Source organism: Rhinoraja longicauda, chromosome 2, assembly GCF_053455715.1.
Source record: "Rhinoraja longicauda isolate Sanriku21f chromosome 2, sRhiLon1.1, whole genome shotgun sequence".
Classification (NCBI taxonomy): domain Eukaryota; kingdom Metazoa; phylum Chordata; class Chondrichthyes; order Rajiformes; family Arhynchobatidae; genus Rhinoraja; species Rhinoraja longicauda.
In genome coordinates, this window is record NC_135954.1 from 25,701,647 (window position 1) to 25,728,730 (window position 27,084).

Below are 27,084 nucleotides of genomic sequence, written 5' to 3' on the forward strand. Positions count from 1 at the left end.
CGTTGACTTGCTTATCAAATTTTAATGCAGAGTCAAATATCATGCCGAGGTTTTTGACATGCGGTTTGACTAGGCAGGATAGACTTCCAAGACTGCCTGTTATCAATTTGATGGAGTCGGGGGGGCCGAATAGGATGACCTCAGACTTGCTCTCATTTAATTGGAGGAAGTTCTGTGCCATCCAACATTTTATGTCCTCAAGGCAGTGTAAGAGGCTGTTTAAATTTGACTGGTTGTTTGGTTTCAGGGGGAGGTAAAGCTGAGTGTCATCGGCATAGCAGTGGAAAGAAATGCCGTGCCTTTGAATGATTTGGCCAAGGGGGAGCATGTATAGAGAGAAGAGAATGGGGCCTAGGATGGACCTTGTGGAACTCCGCAGGAGAGGCTAGCTGGAGCAGAGGAATAACTGCCTATGTTGATGGCGAAACTCCTATCTTTGAGGTACGAAGCGAACCAGCTCAGGGCAGTGCCATCAATGCCAACCGCGTACCGGAGACGGTCAATAAGGATGGTGTGGTCCACTGTATCGAACGCTGCGCTGAGGTCGAGAAGGAGCAGGATTGCACAGTCGCCGGTGTCGATGGCGAGAAGCAGGTCGTTGTGTACCTTAGGGGGAAGAGGAGAAATAGGGTAAGTCCAGGAGGGGCACTGGGAAGAGGGGAGAAGAAAAAATGATGGGGCTGTTTGTAGATTAGTTAATTAAAAAACAGGAGAACTCAATGCTCATATTGTTTGGGTGTAAGCTACCAAAGCAGAATATGGGGCAGTGTTCCTGCAGTTTGTGTGTGGACTGACTTTGGCAATGGAGGAGGCCAGGGACAGAAAGGTTAATATGGGAATTGGAAGGGGAGTTAAAATGGTTAGCAACCAGGAGATCCAGCAGGCCTGCCATGAACATTCTCATCCAAATCTTTGATGTGGATGACAAACAATAATTTTCACTCAAATCGTTATATAGATAACAAACACCAATCACTGAAGGACACCACTATTCATCAAGCCAATAATTTTCCAATTAGCTAGCTCTCCCTAGAGTAGATGCAATCTAACCTTGCAGAATGATTTCCCTGTTCTATGAACATCATTTGCATGTTTATCTGTGAGTTGCACGACTGAAATGGTTACTTGCATTGAAGCAATTTCACAATCCTGTCACACTGGATGGTTACTACAACTGTCTGCCTGATGGACATGTCTGCTGCCAAATGTAGGTGTAAAATTTTGCTAATATATCTCAATGAGCTCCATGTAAAATCTCTCTTGATTCTTTGGGTATAATTGTCAGCATCAACAGTTCTGTTGATGTGAATAAGATTAGCCATCAACAGATTTATTCACAATTATGCTGAGTAGAAATGCTTTGGTGAAGACACAACAAAAGTGTTACTTCAAACATTTATTCCATTGTAACACTTGAAACATTAAATCCAGCTATGGCAATGGAAGATAACGGAAATGGAGACAGTAGAGGCACTGTACACATCAGAAAGACATCTGGATGTTTGTGGAGAAATGGAATCTAGTATATGGTAGGATTGCCATCTGGAAAGTGATGATAATTTTTCATATGTACGCAAACATGCAAAAATAACTCCTTTTATGAACAGTACTCTGGTGTGAAGTGAAAACAATTGGGCACTGTGTGACTTGGTCATTTATTTTGGTGTAGATACTCAATATAGAGTTTGTAAGCCAGTTAGAGGAGTGAAAATCTCTTCCAATGTAGTAAAACTGCAGTCTTACTACTGTATTTAATGATAAAGCCCTATTAAGCTTCAAAACTTCAATTTTTTCTGCTCAAGATGCCCAAGAGTAATAACTGAATATGTACAATTAAATGGCAGGTTTACCATGAGGATCTAATTTACAACTGTGGTAAATCTTTCTCCTCTCACCTTTATCTATGGCCCTCATGATCTCTATACAATTTCCAGTTTAATTGCAACCTTCCTATAACAGGATGGCAGGAACTGTGCCCAGTATTCCAAACATGGTCTCTCCAGTGCCTTGTCCAGCTGTAACACAACATTTCAACTTCTATACACATTACCCTGACCAATGAAGGCAAGCGGACTAAACACCTACTTCACCACTCTGTGTTCTGGTGTCGCCACTTTCAAGAAGTTATGTACCTGCCAGGATTCTGTTCGAATACCTCCCTCATCCCCTGAGATCTTCTATTTGCATTGTAAATCTTGCACTGGTTTGTCTTACTAGAATACAAGACTTTGCATTTATTTGAACTATACTCAATCTGCTATTCCATGGTCCATTGGCCCAGTTGATCAAGTTCCAATGGTAATCTTAGATAACCTTCTTCATTTTCCACTATGCCACCAATTTTGATGTCCTCCGCAATCTTTCTAACTATGCAAAACAAGATGAATCAAGAACTAGAGGGCATAGGTTTAATGTGAGAGGGGAAAGATTTACTTGGAACCTGAGGGGCAAGAGGGTGACGGGTATCTGGAACGAGCTGCCAGTGGAAAATGATTGAGGCAGATGCAATAACAACATTTCAAAGATATGGATAGCTGCATGGATAGGATAAGTTTAGAGGGAAATATGCAGGCAAATGGCAATTGGCCTGCTTAGATGGGACATCTTGGTTGCCATAGATGAGTTTGGGTTCTATTACACCATAATTGGACTCTATGATGCCATGATTCTTCTTGTCTCACGATAGCTTTCCAAAGGCAACCATTGAGGGAAAACTTAAAATGGGAAATGAAAGCAAAGAAAATGAAGAGTAAAGTGATCAATGGAAAAGAAACAAAACAGGCCCATAATTTCCATGAAAGATAACTAATTGTGAATACATTAAATACTGAAACTATTGAGTCATGGAGTCCTTTCGTCCATTCCAACTAAGATGCCCCATTTAAACTAATCCCATTTTCGTGCGCTTGGCCCATATTCCTCCAAACCTTTCCAATCCATATACCTGGTCAATTGTCCCTCAAATGCTGTTATAGTATCTGTCTCAACTATCTCCTCTAGCAGCTCATTCCATCTACCCACCACTCTCTGAGTGAAAGAGTTGCTCCTCAGATTTGTATCAAATCTTTTCTTTCCCACCTTAAACACATGTCCTGTTCTTGATTCCACTGCACTGGATAAAAGACTCTGCGCATTCATCTTATCTATTCCCTTCATCACCTCCTTAAGATCACCCCTCAGCTTCCTGCACTACAAAGAATAAAGTCTTCTCCTGCGCAACCTTTCCCCACAGGTCAGCCCCTCAAGTCCTGGCACCATCCTCGTAAATCTTCTCTGCCATCTTTCCAGCTTAATGAAATCCTTCCTATAGCAGGGTGACTGAAACTGAACACTATATTCCAATTGTGGTCTAACCAATGTCTTGTATGTCCCAGCTTCTATATTCAATACTCTGACCAATGAAGGCCAATGGACCAGTAGCCTTCCTGACTACCCTATGTACCTGTGACACTGCTTCCTGGGAACTATGTACCTGTACTCTAAGATCTCAGGGCCCTACAACACCGATCTGCATGGTGTGACCAAATGTGAAAATTCACAGAGAATAGAAATCCACAGGAAAAACATCTCAATCAAACTCACAAGCAGCAACCTAAAGCTAAAACTTGGTTTGGGAGCATATAGTAACATGTTATTCATAGTCTTACAGCATGGAAACAGGCCCTTCAGGCCAACTTGCCCACACCGGCCCACATGTCCCATCTACACTAGTCCCACCTGCCTGCATTTGGACCATATCCCTCTAAACCTGTCTTATCCATGTCTAAATGTTAGAATGGATAAGGGAGAGCCAGTGGATGTAGTGTATATGGACTTTCAAAAAGCCTTTGACAAGGTCCCACACGAGATTAGTGTGCAAAATTAGAGGGTATTGACATGGACAGAGAACTAGTTGGCAAACAGGGAACAAAGAATGGGAATTAACAGGTCCTTTTCAGAATGACAGACAGTGACTAGTGGGGTGCTACAAGGCTCAGTGCTGGGACCCCAGTTATTTACAATATATATTAACGATTTAGATGAAGGAATTAAATGTAACGTCTCCAAGTTTGCAGATGACACACAGCTGAGTGGCAGTGTGAGCTGCGGGGAGGATGCAATGAGGCTGCAGGGTGACTTGGATAGGTTGGGTGAGAGGGCAGATGCATGGCAGATGCAGTATAATGTGGATAAATGTGAGGTTATCCACTTTGGTGGCAAGAACAAGAAGGAAGATTATTATCTGAATGGTATCAGATTAGGAAAATGAGAGGTACAACGAGACCTGGGTGTCCTCGTACATCAGTCACTGAAAGTAAGCATGCAGGTACACCAGGCAGTGAAGAAAGCAAATGGCTTGTTGGCCTTCATAGCGAGAGGATTTGCGTATTGGAGCATGGAGGTCTTGCTGCAGTTGAACAGGGCCCTGGTGAGACTACACCTGGAGTATTGTGTGCAGTTTTGGTCTCCTAATTTGAGGAAAGATATTCTTGCTATTGAGAGAGTACGGCGTAGGTTCACCAGGTTAGTTCCCGGAATGGCGGGACTGACATGACGAAAGAATGGGTCGACTGGGCTTGTATTCACTGGAATTTAGAAGGTTGAGAGGGGATCTGATAGAAACATATTAAATTCTTAAGGGATTGAACAGGCTAGATGCAGGAAAAATGTTCCTCATGTTGGGGGAGTCAAGAACCAGGGGTCACGGTTTAAGAATAAGGGGTAGGTCATTTAGGACTGAGATGAGGAAAATCTTTTTCACCCAGAGAGTTGTAAATCTGTGGAATTCTCTGCCACGGAAGGTAGTGGAGGCCGATTCACTGGATGTTTTCGAGAGAGTTAGATTTAGCTCTTAGGGCTGAAGGTATCAAAGGATAAAGGGGAAAAAGCAGGAACGGGGTACTGATTTTGCATGATCAGCCAAGATCATATTGAATGGCGGTGGTGGCTCGAAGGGCTGAATGGCCTACTCCTGCACATATTTTCTATGTTTCTATTTTTCTAACTTGCTTATCATCCAAATCATTGATTTAGATGACAAACAACAATGGACCCAGCCCCGAACCCTGAGATACACCACTAGTCAAGGCCTCTAGTCTGAAAAGGAACCTTCCAACATCATCCTCTGCTTCCTTCCATTAAGCCACTTTTCTATCCATTCAGCTATCTCCTCTTGAATCCAATGGGATCTAACCTCCCAGAACAGCCTCCCATTTGGAATCTTGTCAAATGCTTTACTAAAATTCATGTATATAACGTCTACATGGAAACATAGAAAATACGTGCAGGAGGAGGCAATTTGGCCCTTCGAGCCAGCACCGCCATTCATTGCGATCATGGCTGATCATCTACAATCAGTAACCTGTGCCTGCCTTCTCCCCATATCCCTTGATTCCACTAGCCCCTGGAGCTCTATCTAACTCTCTATAAATTCATCCAATGAATTCGCCTCCACTGCCTTCTGTGGCAGAGAATTCCACAGATTCACAACTCTCTGATAAAAATGTTTTTTTTTCTCATCTCAGTCCTAAATGGCCTAACCCTTATTCTTAAACTGTGATCCTTGGTTCTGGACTCCACCAACATGGGGAACATTTTTCCTGCCTGTCCAATCCTTTACGAATTTTACATAAGATCCCCTCTCATCCTTCTGAATTCCAGTGAATACAAGCCCAGTCGACCCATTCTTTCATCGTATGTCAGTCCCGCCATCCCGGGATTAACCTGGTGAACCTACGCTGCACTCCCTCAATAGCAATAATGTCCTTCCTCAAATTAAGAGACCAAAACTGCACACAATACTCTAGGTGTGGTCTCACCAGGGCCCTGTACAACTGCAGTAGGACCTCCTTGCTCCTAAACTCAAATCCTCTCGCAATGAAGCCCAACATGCCATTAGCTTTCTGCGCTGCAGAAAAAATGTTCCCAATGTTGAGGGAGTCTAGAACCATGGGTCACAATTTAATAATAAGGGCTAGGCCATTTAGGACTGAGATGAGGAAAAATCTCTTCACCCAGAGAGTTGTGAATTTGTGGAATTCTCTGCCACAGAAGGCAGTGGAGGCCAATTCACTGGATGTTTTCAAAGGAGAGTTAGATTTAGCTCTTAGGGCTAAGGGAATCAAGTGATATGGGGGAAAAGTAGGAACGGGGTACTGATTTTAGATGATCAACCATGATCATATTGAATGGCGGTGCAGGCTCGAAGGGCAGAATAGCTTATCCTGCATCCATTTTTCTATGTTTCTGTGTTTCTATGCCTGCTGTACCTGCATGCTTACTTTCATTGACTGATGTGCAATGACATTCAGATAATAATCTGCCTTCATGTCCTTGCCACTAATGTTGATAACCTCACATTTATCCACATGACTGCGCATGTACAAAACCATGTTGGCTATCCCTAATCAGCCCTGGTCCATCTATGTACATGTACATCCTGTAACCTCAGAATACACTCCAGTAACTTTCCGACCATAGATGTTACACTCACTGGCCTGTAGTTCCCATCCTTTTCCCTGTAGCCCTTCTTGAATAGAGGCACAACATTTGCCTCCCTCCAAACTTCTGGCAGCTCGCCTGTATTTAACGATGACTCATAAATCTCCACGTGGGCTCCTGCAATTTCCTCTCTAGCATCCCACAGTGTCCTCGGATATATCTGATCAGGCCTGGGAGATTTATCTGTCTTCATGTGCATCAGCACCTCTACGACCATAATACTAACTGCTCTCAAGACACTTCCAGTGATTACCTCAAGATCCACCATCCTCCTTTCTTTCTCCACAGTAAAAACAGAGGATAAATACTCAATGAGGACCTTGCCCATTTCCTGTGGCTCCACACAGAGTTGACCGCTTTGATTTCTGAGGGGTCCCACTCTCCCTTTGGTTACCCTTTTCCCTTTATGTGCTTATGAAATCTCTTGGGATTATCCTTAATGCTATCTGCCAGAGCTATCTCATGTCCCCTTTTTGCCCTTCTGATTTCCTTATCTGATTCCTCTCATGTTATGCTAAAAGAACTTACAGTTGAAGAGGGGTACAGAATGGAAACAGTCCCTTTGGTCACTGAGTCCACACCAACCATCAACCATCCATTTGTTCTAATCCTACAGTAATCCCATTTTTTATTCTCATATTCTCATCTACTCACCTCAGAATTTACCACTCACCCATACATTAAGGACGTTTTACAGTACCCAATTAGCCTAACAACCCCTAAGTCTTTGGGAGATGGGAAGAAACCACAGCATCCATGAGGGCACAGGGAGAACAGGCAGCACCCAAGGTGAGGATTGAACTTGAGTCTCTGCCGCTGTTTCTCTCCTAGTTCTACTCACCCTATTAGCTGTACCACAAATCACCATAAATCCTGAAGACATGAAGGTAGATGGAATCAATGAAATAGAATCTTGAAATAAGGCAATGTCAGGCTGATGGCATATGGAAGAGGTAAAGTTTCACAAATTCGAATGAATCTAATTAGATGAACCCATGATGGATGGACCTGCCAAGGTATGCCGAAGAAGCTGAGGAACTACAGTTGATCTCATTATCTTGGTAAATCAAGAGATGGAAGAGACAATATTGACAATTGAAAGCAAAATGTTATTCAAATAAGGGACCAGACTGGCCTAATACAAATCTAACCTAAATGTTTGACTGATGTAGTTTATGCTCTGAGGATTTTAAATATCGCCTCACTTTTGACTTACCCAAGTGAAACCAAAATAAATCACGCAGGTTGACTATCAATTAAGTTGAAGTTAGGAACCATTTAAGTTAGGAACCAAAATCACTAAACCTACTTAGAGGGTGAGCTCCATTTAGTTAAGAGGATATCTAAGTATAGGCCGAGACCAAAGAGAATTGAATCGAATGATCAAGAAATGGCAACATTTGCAGAAGTCAACGTTTTCAGTGAACTTGATCCCAGGAACATGTAAGGAATGTAAAACCGAAAAAGAAATCTTTAACGTATCAGTTCGGTGACCCAGTTCCAACCTCTGCCGTTTTCCCTTCGAGTAAACCAGAATGTGTTTCAGCAGAAAATGCATAAAACTATCAAGATGCAAGAGGTAGGCATTGTAGAATACATCCAGATCTTTGAAGGGGATGACAAAACCCACAATTGTCATCCCATTGTGACCAAGTATAGTGTTTAATTGTGATATGTACTGAAATGGACCAATAAAGTTCTTACTTGCAGCAGCACAACAGGTTTGTAAACACAGTGCTCAATGGATAACATAATAAAAAAAGATTTTTCGATAAATCAATAAAAAACAATATAGTGCAAAGCAAAACAAAGCCCCTAGTGCAACCAAGACAGTTTGTAGTTCGAAGTTTAGTTGATGGTTGTCAGGAAGAAGTTGGCCCTGAATCTCGACATCACAGTTTTCAGACTCCTAGACCTTCCCGATGGTAGAGGTGAAATGAGAATATGGCCATGGTGATGTGGATCCTTGATGATGCTGGCTACCTTTTTGAAGCCATGTTTCCTACAGATCCCTTCAATGGCGGGGAGGTTAGTACCTGTAATGAATTGGGCAACGTCTATCACATTTGCAATCTCCTCCATTCTTGGATATTCGAGTTGCTGAACCAGGCCCTGGTGAAATAATCAGTATGCTCTCTTCTGTACACCTGTTGGAATTCTTGAGAGTATTCTTTAACATACAGAATCTCCTCAATCTTCTATGGACGTAGAGGCCTTGATAGGCTTTCTTTATGATTGCATCAAATACTGAGTCCAGGACAGATTTCAGAGTTATGCAGGAGCTTGGAGACGTTGACTCTCTCCACATTCGACCCGTCAATGAAGACAGGTTTGTGGATCCTCAGCCAACCTCTTCTAAAGTCAACAATCAGCTCCTTGGTTTTACTGATGGTGAGAACAAGGTTGTTGTCCAAGGATAGAACTATAACACTCAGCTCTAGCTAAATGCTGACAAATGCAATATAGACAAATGCCTCAAAGCGTACATCAGTACCCTTCAGTCTGAAGAGGTGTACCAACCCGAAAAGTCACCTATACATATTCTCCAGATATACAACTGTCCTACTGAGTTACTCTAGTACTTTGTGTCTTTTTTTTATACATCAGGATATGCAGTTCTTTGTGTTTAAGGAGACAAATGTCTATGTTTTACATACCTGAGAGTTAAGCCAAGGGCAGAAAAAGTCTTAACCATTGCCAAAATAAAAGTACCAAAGAATAATAAAGAACAGAGAAGGTTTCCAGTACACAATTCAATTCCCCATATGCCAGATTCAGGGAGGACAGTCGGTATTGGTTTATTGCTGTCATATGTACCAAGAACAATGAAAAACGTTTTGCATGGTATCCAGACAAACCGTACTGTGAGATGAGTACAATCAAACCAAGCACAACAGGTAATGCAAAGAGAAAATAAACAGAGTGCAGAAAATAGTGTTTCAGCTGTGGGATGGACTGACAGATTAGACTACAGATTAGTCTATATTGTTATATAGACTAGGTCAGGGAGAATGGTCGGCGTGGACTGGTAGGGCCGGACAGGCCTGTTTCCATGCTGTAGTTGTTATATATATATTATATACTACATTCTTAGCTTTTGACAGGTCCGTTAACCTGTCCTATCCATGTAGCTGTCTAATTGTTTTTCAAAAGTTTCAATAGTCCCTGCCTCAATTACCTCTTCTGGCAGCTCGTTCCATACACCCACCACCCTTTGTGTGAAAAAGTTTCCACTCAGATTCCTATTAAATCTTTCATCCTTCACCATAAACCTATGTCCTCTGGTTCTTGATTCATCTACTCTTGAAAAGATACACTGTGCGTTTACCCAATTTATTCCTCTTATGATTTTATACGCCTCTTCCTCCTGCACTCCAAGGAATAGAGTACTACCCTGCTCAACCTCTTCCTTTTAGCTCAGACCCTCGAGCCCTGGTAACATCCTCGTAAATCTTCTCTGTACCCTTTCCAACTTGACAACATCTTTCCTGTAACGGTGCCCAGAACTCCCACCATAACTGAGACAATCATGAACCCTATTTGTCACTATGCCCTGGATCCCAAAGGATTTCACCTTTTGACCAGCCTGCTTCTGGGGCCTTGTCAAAGATCTTCTTAAAATCCATGTACTGCTCTCATTGAAAATACACTTATTTCGTTGGATTTTTTAAGGAGAGTAATCGAGTCATACAGTGCAGAAACAGGCCCCACAGAAGCTAGCAGTGCCAGCCCCCTATTCTCCTAAGAGCTTGGTCATATATATGGGCTGTCCATAAATCGGGTGTTCATATGTTCATAACCTGTATCTCCTTGAAAAACACAGCATCCTCAACAACTCATGGAAATCACCTGTCAGTTCTAAATGAATAAAGAGCATTCATGTGTTAGGAGCACAGAGAGTCCAGTGTAAAAAGCAGATGTGCACCATTTTCCAATCTACCACCTGCTACCTGTTGCCCAGCTGTGGCAAAATCTATAGTTCAGTTATCCCAGAATCTCCAGACCTGGAGAGGAATCTCAAATGACTAGCTAATCATATTCTAAATCGAAAACGCATTTCGATCTCGCAGAAGCATATGGCCCATGTAGTCTGATAATAAACAATTTAGACCACAGAATTGAATCTTACAGTAATTAAGAAGTTGATCTTAATCTTAATCTTGAGCTGGCAATAATAAAATATAACATAGGGAATCCACAACTAAACAAAATAATCAAACTAGTTTACCTAATGGTTTATTTTGTATTCAGTGTCCTTTTTATAAACTCTATGTGTTTTACTGTGCTAATGGTGTAGACTACAGTCCTCACTGGATTGGCAGTCATTTAGTTCAAATAATTTAAACATGCTTTATGCAGTTTCTTTAAGAGAAGAGAATGCTTTGGCAACTTAAGTGGGGAATGAGGAGAAAACAATCCCTTTAAGGGTTGCCAGTAAAGAGGTACTGTTTAATTTTCATTGAGCCAGAACAGTATGTTCTGGCATACTCTTGTGAAGATGATATCTGGGGAAAATAATAGAGCTGCCCCTTCAATAAAGATAGTTTAAATTGTTGCTGGAGAAGGTTCAAAAGGTCTTCTACATTGCCTACCAGATATACTTGGGTCAGAAACTATAGATCCAAGTTTGAACTAAAGTGTGCCTGAGGTGCACCATTTTATTCCTCTGCATGAGCACCTCTTCCTCCTCGAAATCAATAAAAGCTTTTGGCAAGTCCAGTGGAATGCAGTGGAGATTGGCAGCTTGTGACAACAACATTGCTGTGACTTGTGGTCTGTGCAACATGAGCCCTCTATTACAAAATTTCAGGAGCAAACAACATGGAAAGATCTCTTGCAGAAGCAAAAATGTGATGCGGTAAATCGAAAAAAAACCAGCAGAAAACAATTTTCCAGCTGGAACTCAGCAGGGGTGACAGATGAGGCATGCGGATCTGAGACTGTTGGTCAAGTTCCAGTATGTAGCAGTGTTATTGTATTTGAGGTTGACTTCTGTGCAATTTTGCAAGTCGATCCGAAATGACAGTATAGATGCAAGTAAAATACTGTTAGCTCTCAAATCCTCACAACTAGCTTGTTTAAAAAATTACACTTACATTAAGTGCATACTTGGATGTATGTTATGTAAATACTAATGGTGGAAATAGTTAACTGTAAATAAGTACATTTTAAAATGAAGGGCACCAACAACGTTGTGAGAGTGAAACTCAAAAAGTGCTTTAAGGGATGTTCCAATAATGTCACAACTCAGTTGGTATCAGTTGTCATAACTGAGAAAGCAATGGACTAAGACCTAGCAAGCAAAACCAAAGAGGAAAAAAAACAAAGGTGCGGCACCAATATGTAGATAGCCTGACTCTATTTAATAATTTATGAATTAAAATGGCAGTGTCAAGTGATTTCCTATGCTGCTGCATGGAACCATCACTGTGGGATACCAAGTATCATACCCACAATGGAATGGAACCATATTTCATGCTGCAAAATATTGGTTGCAGTTTGTTACTGAACCAAACCCATGTAAACCATTCTATCTGCATAAGAAATGGTCACAGTTACTTTGGTGTGCCAAAACTTGCAAACATGGTAGATGGCTTCTTACCAGATGCAGCAGTTTTATTAACCTGTTTTATCTTCTGGTGACCACCCTACCAGTTAGAATGCTGAGTGATTAAAAATTAATCTTCCAGTTATATATTATTTTATTAATGGAAACGATGTACACATTAACTTAACAGAAATTGAATGTTTACATTTCTTTTTGGATAATTTCATCTAATAACTGTGATTAATTGTCAGACTTAATTGTAAACATGTTGTATTTGCATTTGTATAGTATAACATCAGAGATGTTGTTCTGGAGGTTGAAAAAAAGTTGGGTTTAATGTAACAAATATTACTGAAATTAAAAAGATTGCAAGAGGAAAAGTGGAAAAAATAGCACCTGTTAAATGAAGTGCATCGAACCCTTCAGTCTTATGCAATGAGGTGGATGCCAAGGAGTAAATCTTATTCTCTTCATCACTTAAGTCAAAATCTAAAAACAAACCTAAATGAAATTCCATTTGGAATAAGCATGAAATGACTTTTGCAACATGATAAATTATTGCATCAATATGGCCAAATGTAATGAAAAAATTATGGAAAACATTTTTTTCCCCAACCTAACAGAATAATTGAATCCCTGGATGGAGTTCGGTTGCTATGGTCTTTACTCAAAAAGCCTAATGCAAATATTCAAGCAAGTGCAGCTTGGGCAATCTGTCCTTGCATAGAAAATGCCAAGGTGAGTTTATTTCTTATTTTCTTTATTTCTTAATTTCTTTAGTGGCAGGAAATTATTCATAAAATGTTTGCTTTTATGGGGTGCCGCAAGGCCCGGTTCTGGGACACCAGTTATTTATAATTATTTAGATGAGGGAATTAAATGTGACATCTCCAGATGACACAAAACTGGGTGGCAGTGCGAGCTGCGAGGATGCTATGAGGCTGCATGGTGACTTGGAAAGGTTGGGTGAGTGGGCAGATGCATGGCAGATGCAGTATTATGTGGATAAATGTGAGGTTTGTGCACTTTGGTGGCAAGAACAGGAAAGCAGATTATTATCTGAATGGTGTCAGATTAGGAAAAGAGGAGGTGTAATGTGATCTGGGTGTACTTGTATATCAGTCACTGAAAGTAAGCATGTAGGTATAGCAGGCAGCGAAGAAAGCTAATGTCATGTTGGCCTTCATTGCGAGAGGATTTGAGTTTAGGAGCAAGGAAGTTCTACTGCAGTTGTACAGGGTCCTGGGACATTATTGCTATTGAGGGAGTGCAACGTAACCAGGTTAATTCCCGGGATGGCGAGACTGACATATGATGAAAGCATAGATCGACAGGGCTTGGATTCACTGGAATTTAGGATAAGAAGAGATCTCATAGAAACATATATGATTCTTAAAGCATTGGGTAGGCTAGATGCAGGAAAAATGTTTTTCACCCAGAGAGTTGTGAATCAGTGGAATTCTCTGCCACAGAAGGCAGTGGAGGCCAATTCACTGGATGTTTTCATGAGGGAGTTAGATTTAGCTCTTAGGACTAAAGAAATCAAGGGATATGGGGAAAAAGCAGGAACGCGGTACTGATTTTAGATGTTCAGCCATGATCATATTGAATGGCGGTGCTGGGTCGAAGGGCCAAATGGCCTATTCCTGCACCTATTTTTCTATGCTTCTGTGACAGTTAATATCTGAAGAATATTCAGATTCTTATTAGATTAATGTATAGAAAATTCAACTTCAGCTAAAAAAAAATTAAACTGGCAAATACAAATCCATATCTGTTGTAAACCCACTGTTGAAATTTCTAACCAATATGCTGCAAGCCCAAGTGTTATTGGTCAGTGAACACTGACATTCATTGTTCCTCCAACTCTTATGGATGTTTCTATGTGTTTGAGGTGCAGTGCACATCCTGTGAGTGATTCTCAAAGTACAAATAAATCGTTTCAAAATATATTGAACCTGGTGTAAATCAGCAAATTATAATGTTGGAAAACAACAATAATGTTGATTATAAAGTTCAGTGATGGAAAATGTTACTTAGCTATACTGGAAATACAGCTAATTTCCAATTAGATTTTAAAGATTTTTTAACAATCATTACTTTTGTTTTATTTTTGGCTCAAAATAGCTACATCTGCTCATTTATCCATTTACAGGTACCAAAACGTTTTTGGTGTTTAAAATTTAAGCCACGCTCTGAAAACTAATTACTCTGGTGCCTTCCAAAACCAAGCAATATAGTAACATTGTTTTGTTTGGTCTTTGAAAAATAGTGAAATATTGGATAGGCAAAAAAAATATGCTTCATGTTACTAGAAAGGCATGGAATAACGGCCAAAACATAACCATTTCCACTTCATTCAACATTGACAAATCATTAATTTTTCTTAACAACACCTACGATCTTCTAATTTATATGATTTGATCTTCAGCTAAGAGTAGGTCAACTTGCCAATAGCATGCCAACTATAATTTGACCAAAAATCTGTCTCATCAATACATTTTTTTAAATTGTTGACCTATTCAGAAAATTATGTTGATATTTTGATCTTCAGGTACTTGTTTGACTCTGAATAATAATGACATGAACTTGTTTAAATCAAGCTTTTTAAAATGCATGGATGTTCTTGTTACATACCTTTGGTTTAATTTTACTAATGCAAAAAATAATGCAACAATCTAAAAGTATTGAGCAGAAATGCAAAATGCAGTTTTCATGCAGTTTTGTGATTAACGTGAAGGAGGTACAAAGTTCATTCAAGCGTGTAAGATCCAGCCTTGTAATGTGTTCTTTATTGATTTTAACAACAGTTGGACTTTGATGTGATGTATTGCATTGGTTCTTCGAAAGATTATATAATCCGAAAATCCAGACAATGAAAATGGTAGAATCTGAAAGAAGCCACTTTTTATAATTGAGATTAACGGGAATATTTTACTTAAGAATCAAATTTTCTTAGTTTCGAAATTTTCTGCACATTATGACATAATTGAACTGGAGTAGAACTACACTATTGGTATAGGTTTTAGCAAGATATAACCTATACCATTGTTATGTTTTGCATTTCCTCCAGACAAATCATAACAAGTAGAAGGTATCACAAAATGCTGGAGTAACTCAGCGGGTCAGGCAGCATCTCTGGAGAGAAGGAATGGGTGACGTTTCGGGTCGAGACCTTTCTTCAGACTGACAAGGTAGGGTCTCGATCCGAAACATCACCCATTCCTTCTCTCCAGGAATGCTGCCTGACCCGCTGAGTTACTCCAGCATTTTGTGATAACTTCGAATTGTACCAGTATCTGCAGTTATTTTCCTACATTCCTAATCATAACAAGTACATCAGGTAGTGCAAATGAGAAAATAAACAGAGTATGGAATATAGCCTTACAGCTACAGAGAAAGTGCAGAAATAAAGAAAGCGCAAGGACCTCCAGGGTCCCCCAGAAAGATCAGGGAATTTATCCTAAGCATCTGAGAGGTTCATTCAAGAATCTCATAACAGCAGAGTAGAAGGTGTTCCTAACTCAAGTGGTATGTGCTTTCAGGCTCCTGCATCTTCTACCCAACAAGAGAGGGAAGAATATAGGTCGGGTTGACAGTGCTTCTTGATTAAGTTGACTTCTTTCCCGAGTGTTGATAGAGTCAATGGGGGAGATGGATTGCACTGCATTCACAACTCAGTGCAATTTTTTGCAGTTTTGAGCTGAGTAATTGCTGTTCCTATGTGATGCATCCCGATAGGATGTTTTCTATGGTGCATTTGATGATATTGATCAGCATTGTTGGAGAAATGCCGAATTGCCTTAATCTTCAGAGGAAGTAGAAAGTTGATGTGCTTTCTTGGCTATAACGACAATGTGGTTGGACCAGGACAAATTGGTGGTGATATTTACACCGGGGAACTTGAAGCTCTTGACCACATCAGCACCACAACATAATGTGGATAGCTCCAATAATAAAAGTATTACACTTGTGAAAATTACATTCAAAATCTCAGCACCTAAATACACTAAACCATCATTTTAATGGACCTCTTTATAATGAATTATGGATGTAGGCGACAAACTTGCCAATGCCATCCCAGTTTGCACTGTCTCCCATTCTTCACCCACCACATGGTCCGGTGACACAGCTGTTGTTGTGGCTCACTCTGTAGCTTCTGAGGACAGCGCTTTTTTCGGGCCGCCAATTTCAGCGAGTTACGGACGTAGACCCCAAGATCCCTATACATCAATGCTGTCGAGAGTCATACATTAATTATATCTATATACTAAAACTCTTGTTTGTTTGTTCCTGAACTACAGCCAAAACGATACATGATAGCGCGACATTTTTAGGCCCACCTTACTCACCGTCGTCCCTTTGGTGCTAATGGAAGAAATTTCATTGAAATCGGTGTTATAACCAATGTTTTACATATATTGGAAATTTATCAGTATTAACTTTAAATATATTCAGCGACCATACCTCTATAGCACTGAAGTAAAAAGTTCAAAAATTTGGAACCTTAACATAAAGAAATTTCTACTCATCTTAATTGAAAATGGTCAATCCTTCTCCTAATTCTGTACTCTGCTACTTAGTTTAGAAATGCAGCATAGGAACAGGCCCTTAGGCCCACTGAGTCCTCGCAGACGAGCAATGCTCGTACACTAACACTATTCTACACACTGGGGACAATTTACAATTTTTACCGAAGCTAATTAACCTACAAACCAATACATCTTTGGAGTGTGGGCAAAAAACGAAGCACCTGGGGAAAACCCATGTGGTCACTGGGAGAATGTACAAACTCCGTACAGACAGCACCTGTAGTCCGGATCGAACCTTGGGTCTCTGGTGCTGTAAGACAGCAACTCTACTGCTGCGCCACCGTATCACTACCTTCCCTATCCCCCCAACCCCCGCACCCCGCACCACCGTGCTGTTGTACTTGATGAAACAATCACTCGAAATATTTGTATGTGTCAAGGTGACTAGGTTTCATTTTCCTAAACTCCAGCGAATAAACCTCCACATTATTTCTGTAATGAGGTAACCAGAACTGAACTTCAAACGTGGCTGAACAAAAGCAGCTCTCAGTCTTCGAAGCAGTGCGAAGGGGTTACATTAGATTGAAGCCAGAAAATGCTAAGAATTCTCATCCAATGGTGGGTGGTGCCTGATGGTGGGAGCCATTGTGGAAAAGGACCGTAGGATTTCATGCTGAGAGTTATTGGGAGGTTGTAGATATGGAGTGAAGGGCCTGAGGAGACTACACAAGCTTTCCCCAGAAGAACGCCTTTAAATATGGAAAAAATTATTGTTCCAGGCGTGACCAATGATAGGCATTCCTCAAAACAATGTATCCAAATTTCTCAGACAAAACTTACTGCACAGGGAATGAGGGAGATTGATGTGCAACAGAAATTGCTGAATTACGACTGAAAGTACCCAGTCAAATGTCTACAATATGGTGATTTAACAAGGAAATGTCATAGTTATATTCCATTCTGGAAATATAAAATGTTCAAATGCCTATTGCTGAAAAAAAAGCATGCTACATATAGATTTCTAGACCATCTTTTTTTTCCATTCTTCATAACAAAGACCATAACCTCAGATTTTCCTAATTTATATTCCATCTCCAACTTCTTGCCGACGTGCTTTTGATAGACTATTTGCATCTTCCTCACATTAACTGTTCGACCTAGCTTTATATCATATGCAAACCTGCTTATGCTACACTTTCCCCTTTTATTTAAGTCATTAATAAAAATGGCAAATAGCTGAAGACCCAGCACTGGCTCCATGCCAATCATAGCAGCAGCATGCCAAGCCAAACATAAGTCTCTCATTCCTACTGTTTTGTATATTTTACTCGTCTATGATTAAGGGGACATAGCTACAAAGTAAGGGCGGTCATTTAAAACTGAGGTGCATAGAAATTTCTTCTCTCAAAGAGTGAATCTCTGGAATTCTTGGCCCCAGACGTTGGTGAAGGCTAGATCATTTGATATATTTAAGGTCTTCTTAATACCCTATAATTCTGCAACTTATTCTCTTTCACATACCGTTTAACTCCATTTAATTATTTTATACCACTTATGTACACAGGGGGATAACTTGCAGCAATGAATTAAACTACCAGCTACTCTTTCAAATGTCAAAAGGAATAAGAATACCTTCCAGAAACCCTCAGGATCACAGAGAGAACATACAAGCTTCACACAAGTCAGCACCTGAGATCAGGATCAAACATTGGTACCGTGAGGCAACCATGCTAACTGTTGTACCATGTTGTCACACAATCCCGATCACCCTTTTCTTCTATTTAATTAGCTTACATTAGTCCCCTCACCCTTACAATAATTAATTATAATTCATTTCCTGTACAAAATTCCTTCTTGGCATCAATACTCCGCAGCCTGAGAACTTCTAAGCTTAAAATCCTGAGAACACACATTCGTCTATATGCTTTCTTATACACCTCTATTTGAACGATAATGCAAAGCTGTGTGGAGTGTTTTCTGTGTATATTGGGTAAATTGAATAGCATGAAAGTTTATGTGATACCAGTGGTTTAGTTAGTGAGAAAATGTTTTGCTCTAGGTGCTTTTACTGATCTTGAATATTCAAGTGAGGTCTCTAGACCTTTGCATGCCTTGGGTGCTTCACTCCTGGTAATGATGCAGTTTGTTATTTCTTCCAAGTAAAGTCAAGTCAAGTTTATTGTCATATCCACAAGTACACTGAGCTGCAGGTACACTGAGAATCTTGCATGCAGTAGCTTCACAGACACATAGCCTCAAACAACAAACGAAAACATAATTTATATATAAATCAGACATAAATTACACATAAATTCTTCAATACCGAAACAAAACAAGATATTAGTGCAAAACACAAGCAATGAACAAGTCCACAGCAATGCAAAGAGGTGGTCCATAGTATTTTGTTGCCGAGGTATGATTAGAGTTGTGCGGCAGATCAGTTCAAGTATCTGATGGTTACAGGAAGGTAGCTGTTCCTGAACCTGGTGATATGGTACTTCAGGCTCCTTTGTGATTATTTCTATGTGCTGAGCCCAGGACAGATTATCTGAGATGAAACGTCCAGGAATTTGAAGCTGTTAACTCTCCACACTACTGACCCCCCCCCCGCCAATGTAAACTGGCACATGATCTAACGACTTCCCATTCTGAAATTGAGGATTAGTTCCTTGGTTTTCTTGACATTGAGCAAAAGGTTGGTGTGACATCACTCAAGGGTGTTCTACCTTGGTCCCCAGAAATACTTGGGGACTGAGGATCTAACGTGACGGAGGAACGGAAGGAAATTCAAATTAGTCATCAAATGGTGTTGGGTAAACTGTTGGGACTGAAGGCAGAGGAAGCCCTCTCCCCCCTTTGTTGAGTAAGGTATCCAAATCCATATCTAAGATACATAGTGCCTACAGTTTGCCCTATTTTAACATGGCTTGCAACAGGCTTCACAGTATTTTGGAATGGTTTCCAGCAGCAGTTAGAGGCAACAGGCTCTTCATATTTTCATGAAATCCCAAGTTATGAATAAATATTAATTGAGTGCATTGGTGCTGACTGCACTTTGCAAAATGAAGTGGTAGTAAGTATTCAACATGTGAATTGCAGCATGCCAAATTGGAGCAGGGCAGATTTGATTGTACAAGGTGATTCCAGTGCATGTTTTCCAACACTATCCAGTTTCTGCCCAGTACTTATTGTACTTAAATTCCAAGTTGAAAAAAATAAAAATAAGTTAACCAAGTATTTAATATGGTAAATTAATGCACAAAATTAGAGAAATATAGTGAAACTACAAATTGTATGTTGCTTACAAGAAGTTGTTTTTTATAATTTTCGTGGAGAACTAAAATAAGATGTAGCTTGTATAACATAAAACATTCAGATTTGCACTTTGATTTGTCACAGTTCTTCCCTCAGACAGTTGCATAACTGTGTAGACAAGCTGGCTGCGGAAAGAATTTTGTGAAAGGATTCTATTCTGAAAGAACATTCTTGTTTTTCCTGTTGCTGCTCAATCAAATATTTATGGACATTACCTCATTGGTGTACAACGAAAATACATGGTGTTTTATATGCAAAAATCATGTGAGTTGCTAAATTTATAGGGAAAATAGCCTTGTCACAGTTTTACATTATCAATTCTGCATTAGCTTTAATATCAACATTGTATGAAACTTATTTGATATTTTGTTCGATATTTTGGCCAATTAAATCTCTGTAATTGCAACTAAAATGGCATTATTTACAGATTTAATTGGCCAAAATATCGAACATCAAATAAGTTTCACACAATGTTGATACAAGCTACATCTTATTTTAGTTCTGAATATCAAGAAAAAAATTGTGATGTTGAGAATCATCAAAACCAGTCAGTGATGGATGTTGTGATGGATAGTAGCTGCAGAGAAACTGAAGCTATATCAGCAGATTTGCACCCATATTTCATAAGGTCATAAGGTCATAAGTGATAGGAGTAGAATTAGGCCATTCGGCCCATCAAGTCTACTCCACCATTCAATCATGGCTGATAAATCTCTCCCTCCTAACCCCATTCTCCTGTCTTCTCCCCATAACCTCTGACACCTGTTATAATCAAGAATCTATCTATCGTGATATCTATTTGATAATTGGGAAGTTGATAGTGTGTGTGAAATTCATGGGAAAACATGCATGCGTTTTGCTGCTCAAATGTATGTCTTTGGTCAACTAACATCAATTCTTCAAAAAAATCATGGTCTTCCGGGCAACAGTGATCCCTGCCCTCCTAAATTCTTCTGAGGTCTGGATACTCACAGCAGGAATCACAATGCCTGGAAAAAACACCCAATAAAATGCTCCAGATTTACTGGAAGAATAAGCGATTAGATGTCAGCGACCTCTCCCAGGCCAACATCCATAATATTGAGGTCCAAGTTACTTTCACTTGGATCTACTGGGCAGGTCACACCATTAACAATGTCAATAATGGAGTCCTGAAATACACTCTTTTCCTGAGCTGTGTCATATGAGAACATTCCTAGACAGTTGGAGAAAAAGATTCAAGGATGCGCTCAAGGCTTCCTCAAAGAAGAATATTACTGACGCCTGGGAACTTCTGGCTCATAACAGCTCAGATTGTAAACTAAGCATGTAGGATGGTTTTGAGAACATCAAAGTCATGCATTAGGACCATATAGAAACCCTCAAGCAACAGAAGTTGCTCACAAAATAACTAACAACCCCTGGTCCATCAATGGAAGAGTCTGGGATACTCATATTGGCCACATTCACCACCTACAAAGTGATAAAGAAGAATGGAAACAAGCCATCCTTACTCCCAGTTATGTCATTGTGTACCTTTTGATCTGCACCATATTCTGCATTACATTACCTCCAAGTATAGTTATGACATCTTTCTGTTTTACTACGTTAAAACCATATTATATCATACAGTAATAGAACTATGCGGCATGAAAACAAGCCCTTCGGCTCAACTTGTCCACGCTGACCAAGTTGTCTTTCTGGGCTAGTTCCATTTGCCTGCATTGGGCCATCTATCTATACACTACTAAAACTCTCAGTTTGTTTGTGTTTATGTGTGTACCATGCCCTCTACACAGCCAAAATGGTAGACCATAGCGCCACAATTTTAGGCCCACCCTACTCACCATTCCCCTGTGATGTGAATAAACCCACTTTTGTTACTTTTGAAAAAACAATTTACCTCATAAACTTTAATAAATCTGTCCCCCCATCCCCCCCCCCCCCCCCCCCCCCCCCCCCCCCCCCCCCCCGGAGGACCAGCAGGAGGACCGGCGCCCGTCCTGGCCTGACCTTCCTCCCATACTGCAGTGCGCCGCAGAGGCTGTGGCAGAGGGTCCAACAAGATGGCCGTCCCCGCCGATCGCAGCAGGAGAAATGGGGCCGAGGTCCGTGCCTTCTCCCTGTCCACTCTCGCCCACCCACAGCCCCGGGAGACGCTCCATGCCCGGCAACGGGTCCATGCTGTCACCACCGTTCCTCGCCACAGATTGCAGCCGAGCTGCAGGAGACGCTTCGGCTCCGCAGGAGAAACGGGGCCGACATCACTGCTTTTTCCCTCTCCCCCCTTGCTGGCACACAGCCACGGGGCACTACCCGCCCGGCAATGGCTCCACGGTTGGGCCGAGGGGGCGGGAGGGGAGGGGTGGAGCGGGAGGAGGGGGAAGGGAGGGAGGGAGGGGGAGGGGTGAAGGGGATGGGGAGGGGGAGTTTGGGGGAGGGGGAAGTTGGGGGGAGGGGTCGGGGGTCAGGGAGGGATGGGGAAGGGATGAAGGGGAGGGGTGAGGGTGAGGGGTGAAGGGGAGAAAGTGGGTGCCGCACCAATACAGGAGAGGTTTGGACCCAACGGGTCCACTTGTATCCCTCTAAACCCATCCAATCCATATAAATATCAAAATGTCTTTTGAAAGTTGTAATCGTAACTGCTATCGTTCTTGATTCTTTGAGGTCACCATTTTTGGAGAGCACCTCCCAGCAGGTTTTAGTATAGCCTTTGTGTAGCCAGACTGCTTGTAGCACATTTGAAATTGCATGGCCTGAAAGTGAATTGCTTCCTTTAGGACATTGAAATACATGGCTCCTTAGACAAGTTAAAATTGTAAGAAATAAAATGCTGGATGATCTCAATCGTGTATGCAGTATGTATAGAAGGAAATGGACAGGCAATGTTTTGGATTGGGACCCTTCTTCAGGCTGATACCTGTCTGTTATGTCTCTGTACATGCTACAATTAACAGTTAAGCCAGCTAGTCTAGATTTTTCCAAATCTGCGCATTGGTCTCACAAAACACTGCGTGGACTTCGTGGTGTTGGTTATCTAACAAGGATAGTTTGGCTTTGGATACAGCTTTTCATTCACTTTTCAAGTATTAATCCTGTCTCACATTTGTCTGCCATTACCAGATTAATATATATAATGAGCTCCAATGTCTCCGTTCTTTATCTGGAACAAAGAAACAAACTTCTGGAAGAACTCATTAGGCTACTTGCCTATAAATCCAGTGGCTCAGATAACTTTATTTGTTTCATCATGTACTCTCTTAAATGAATCACAAAACTCATTTGCTCCAAACACAGGATCATGTGTTACATCATTCAGAAGTGATCACACCAAGAGCTCAGTACTCTGATACACGCACCATGTTTAAATGTCATAATTTCATTAATCAGCACCTGACACCATGTCTCAGTATCTTTTTAGCTCTCTGTTTAAGGTTATGAGACATGTCCATTATTGGAAGTCAGATTCTATGTTGTCTTATTTATTCATTTTTTAGGAACTGGACAGCATTTATTTAAATATGTTTTGTGAAATGCAGTTATAGTAATGCCATTGAATATCAAGTGTAGGTGGCTGAACTCTTTCTTGCTGAACATGGCCATTCCTAGGCAATTAAGTGGCATGAATGTTTCTGCAATATCAATGCTTTATGGTGCACTGATGTGACGGTCTTAGATCAATTCTTAGATTAAATTACATCTGCCATTGCTTTGCGGAACATTTCAGCTGATCTGGATCAGCCTGTAGCCTTGGATAATCCTCTCTCCTATAATTAACAATTATTGGTCATCTGCAAATCTACTGACATTATCTCCTGCAGTCAGATTCAAATTATTAATATATATCACAAATACTAAAAGACCCTTGTGGTACCCATTGGCCACAGACTTCCAATCAGATGATACATAGCTGGGTGGTAGTGTGAGCTGTGAGGAAGATGCTATGAGGTTGCAGGGTGACTTGGACAGGTTGGAAAAGGGGACATACAACGAGATCTGGGTGTCTTAGTGCATCAGTCACTGAAAGGAAGCAGGCAGTGAAGAAAGCCAATGGAATGTTGGCCTTCATAACAAGAGGAGTTGAGTATAGGAGCAAAGAGGTCCTTCTGCAGTTGTATAGGGTCCTAGTGAGACCGCACCTGGAGTACTGTGTGCAGTTTTGGTCTCCAAATTTGAGGAAGGATATTCTTGCTATTGAGGGCGTAGGTTTACTAGGTTAATTCCCGGAATGGCGGGACTGTCATATGATGAAAGACTGGAGCGGCTAGGCTTGTATACACTTGAATTTAGACGGATGAGAGGGGATCTTATCGAAACATATAAGATTATTAAGGGGTTAGACACGTTAGAGGCAGGAAACATGTTCCCAATGTTGGGGGAGTCCAGAACCAGGGGCCACAGTTTAAGAATAAGGGATAGGCCATTTAGAACGGAGATGAGGAAAAACTTTTTCAGTCAGAGAGTTGTAAATCTGTGGAATTCACTGCCTCAGACGGCAGTTGAGGCCAATTCTCTGAATGCATTCAAGAGAGAGCTAGATAGAGCTCTTAAGGATAGTGGAGTCAGGGGGTATGGGGAGAAGGCAGGAACGGGGTACTGATTGGGAATGATCAGCCATGATCACATTTAATGGTGGTGCTGGTTCGAAGGGCCGAATGGCCTACTCCTGCACCTATTGTCTATTGTCTAAGCAACCCTCCATCACCACCCTCAGCCTCCTATTAATTAGCTAATTTTGAATCCACTTTGCCAACTTGCATTTGAATCGATGAGTTCCAATCTTTTGGACCATTCTACTGTGAAGGGCCTCACCAAACACGATTCTAAAGTCTATGTACACAAATTCTACAATGCTTCCCTTGTCAATATGGTTAGCTACCTCTTCAAAAAAAAATCAAATTAGTGAGACAGGATTTTCCACAAGGCTACTCTAAATATACCTAATCAATCACTTGCTTTCCAAGCCCAGATCAATCCTGTACCTAAGAATTTTTTTCCAGTAGTTTCTCTACCACTGATGTAATTATTGAACTGGATATATCAGTGTTAGCAAACGAAAGTTAGAAAGACGATGATGTTAGTGTCTGAAAACCTTTACCGGCAGCTGCATCCGTCATGGCAATCCTAACCATATTTCTGGTGGGAGATGAAACATAAAGTAAAAATAATCAAGTTTGACACAATTTGAACATCATAGGAAGAATTACTTATATTTGTAACATGCTCTTTGCTTGATTTGTGGTACTGGAAAAAGCAGAGCACATCACTATTCTGTGTACATTGGATGAATTTTATATTTCATTTTGTGGTAGTTATTTAGATAACTGGCATGTGGTTTCAGTTAACATTACTTAACTATGGTTTTGTTGTAGATTTGAATGGGTTGTTGATGAATAAAACCAAATACAATAAATTTGATATTTCTGTTGTGGTGCATGTATAATTCTCTTAGACTTAATATCAATTTTACACTGTGATTAACAATATTATAGACAATAGATGCAGGAGTAGACCATTCGGCCTGTCAAGCCAACACCGCCTTTCAATGTGATCATGGATGATCATCCACAATCAGTACCCTGTTCCTGCCTTCTTCCCATATCCCTTAACTCCGCTATCTTTAAGAGCTCTATCAAACTCTCTCTTGAAAGCATCTAGAGAATCGGCCTCTGGTTCTGCACTCCCCCAACATCGGGATCATGTTTCCTGCCCCTAACGTGTCCAATCCCTTAATAATCTTATATGTTTCAATAAGATCCCCTCTTATCCTTCCAAATTCCAGTGTATACAAGCCCAGTCGCTCCATTCTTTCAACATATGACAGTCCCGCCATCCCGGGAATTGACCTCATGAACCTACGCTGCACTCCCTCAATAGCAAGAAAATCCTTCCTCAAATTTCGAGACCAAAACTGCACACAATACTTCAGGTGTGGTCTCACCAGAGCCCTTTACAACTACAGAATACATGTTCCCAATGTTGGAGGAGTCCAGAACAAGGGGCCACAGTTTAAGAATAACGGGTAGGCCATTTAGAACTGAGATGAGGAAAAACTTTTTCAGTCAGAGAGTTGTGAATCTGTGGAATTCTCTGCCTCAGAAGGCAGTGGAGGCCAATTCTCTGAATGCATTCAAGAGAGAGCTAGATAGAGCTCTTAAGGATAGCGGAGTCAGGGGGTATGGGGAGAAGGCAGGAACGGGGTACTGATTGAGAATGATCAGCCATGATCACATTGAATGGCGGTGCTGGCTCAAAGGGCCGAATGGCCTCCTCCTGCACCTATTGTCTATTGTCTATAGAAGGATCTCGTTGCTCCTATACCCAACTCCTCTTGTTATGAAGGCTAACATGCCATTAGCTTTCTTCACTGCCTGCTGTGCCTGTATGCTTACTTTCAATGACTGATGTACAAGGACACCCGGATCTCATTATACTTCCCCTTTCCCTAACTTGACACCATTCACATAATAATGTGCCTTCCTGTTCTTGCCACCAAAGTGGATAACCTCACATTTATCCACATTAAACTGCATCTGCAATGCATCTGCCCACTCACCCAACCTGTCAAGTCACCTTGCATCCTCATAGCATCCTCCTCACAGTTCACACTGCCGCCCAGCTTTGTGTCATCTTGTGTCTGAAGAAGGGTCTCGACCCGAAACGCCACCCATTCCTTCTCTGCTGAGATGTTGCCAGACCTGCTGAGTTACTCCAGCACTTTGTGAATAAATGTGTGCAAATTTGCTAATGTTACTTTTAATCCCTTCATCTAAATCAGTGCTTTCGATAAAAACTGGTGAATGGTTCACCAGTGAATGGTGAATGAAACTATTTTGGGGTGAATGAAATTAGAGGGGTAAAAGTTAGAGAGATTTTAAAGTTTAAACATTTGCTTAATAAACTGAAGCTTGGCAAGGTTCAGCATGTGACGTCACAATGGGAGTGGGGGGGGACCCGCCAGAGTGACGTCAGTGCGCACCAATGAGGGAGGAGGGGGTAGAATTTTCTCATTTAAAAAACAACAGTTTAGCTTAAAGACGAAAAAAGACGTTGACTTTATTTCATTGTCATTTGTGCTGTCACTGTTAAACTTTTACAGATAAACTTTTTCTCATTTCTTTCGATAAAAACGTGTTGTGATTTAAAGAAAGAACTATTTATTTTACAGATGAGATTTATTTGATTTAAAGAAAATCTTTTCATTTTAAAAAAAACGTTAAAAAACCTGAA

The 27,084-nt window shown here is 40.9% G+C and overlaps 1 protein-coding gene across 3 annotated transcripts in view; it reads left to right on the forward strand.

Moving 5' to 3' along the window:
• odad2 (outer dynein arm docking complex subunit 2) overlaps nucleotides 1-27,084 on the forward strand; it is a 203,978-nt gene that overhangs the window by 105,326 nt on the left and 71,568 nt on the right. For 2 of the 3 annotated variants that reach the window (XM_078427510.1, XM_078427514.1), the window contains exon 17: nucleotides 12,652-12,766. In XM_078427510.1, the coding sequence (XP_078283636.1) occupies nucleotides 12,652-12,766 (115 nt within the window). Of the gene's footprint in view, nucleotides 1-12,651; nucleotides 12,767-18,124; nucleotides 18,246-27,084 lie in introns of those variants that run through there. The other variant, XM_078427521.1, reaches the window with a different exon arrangement.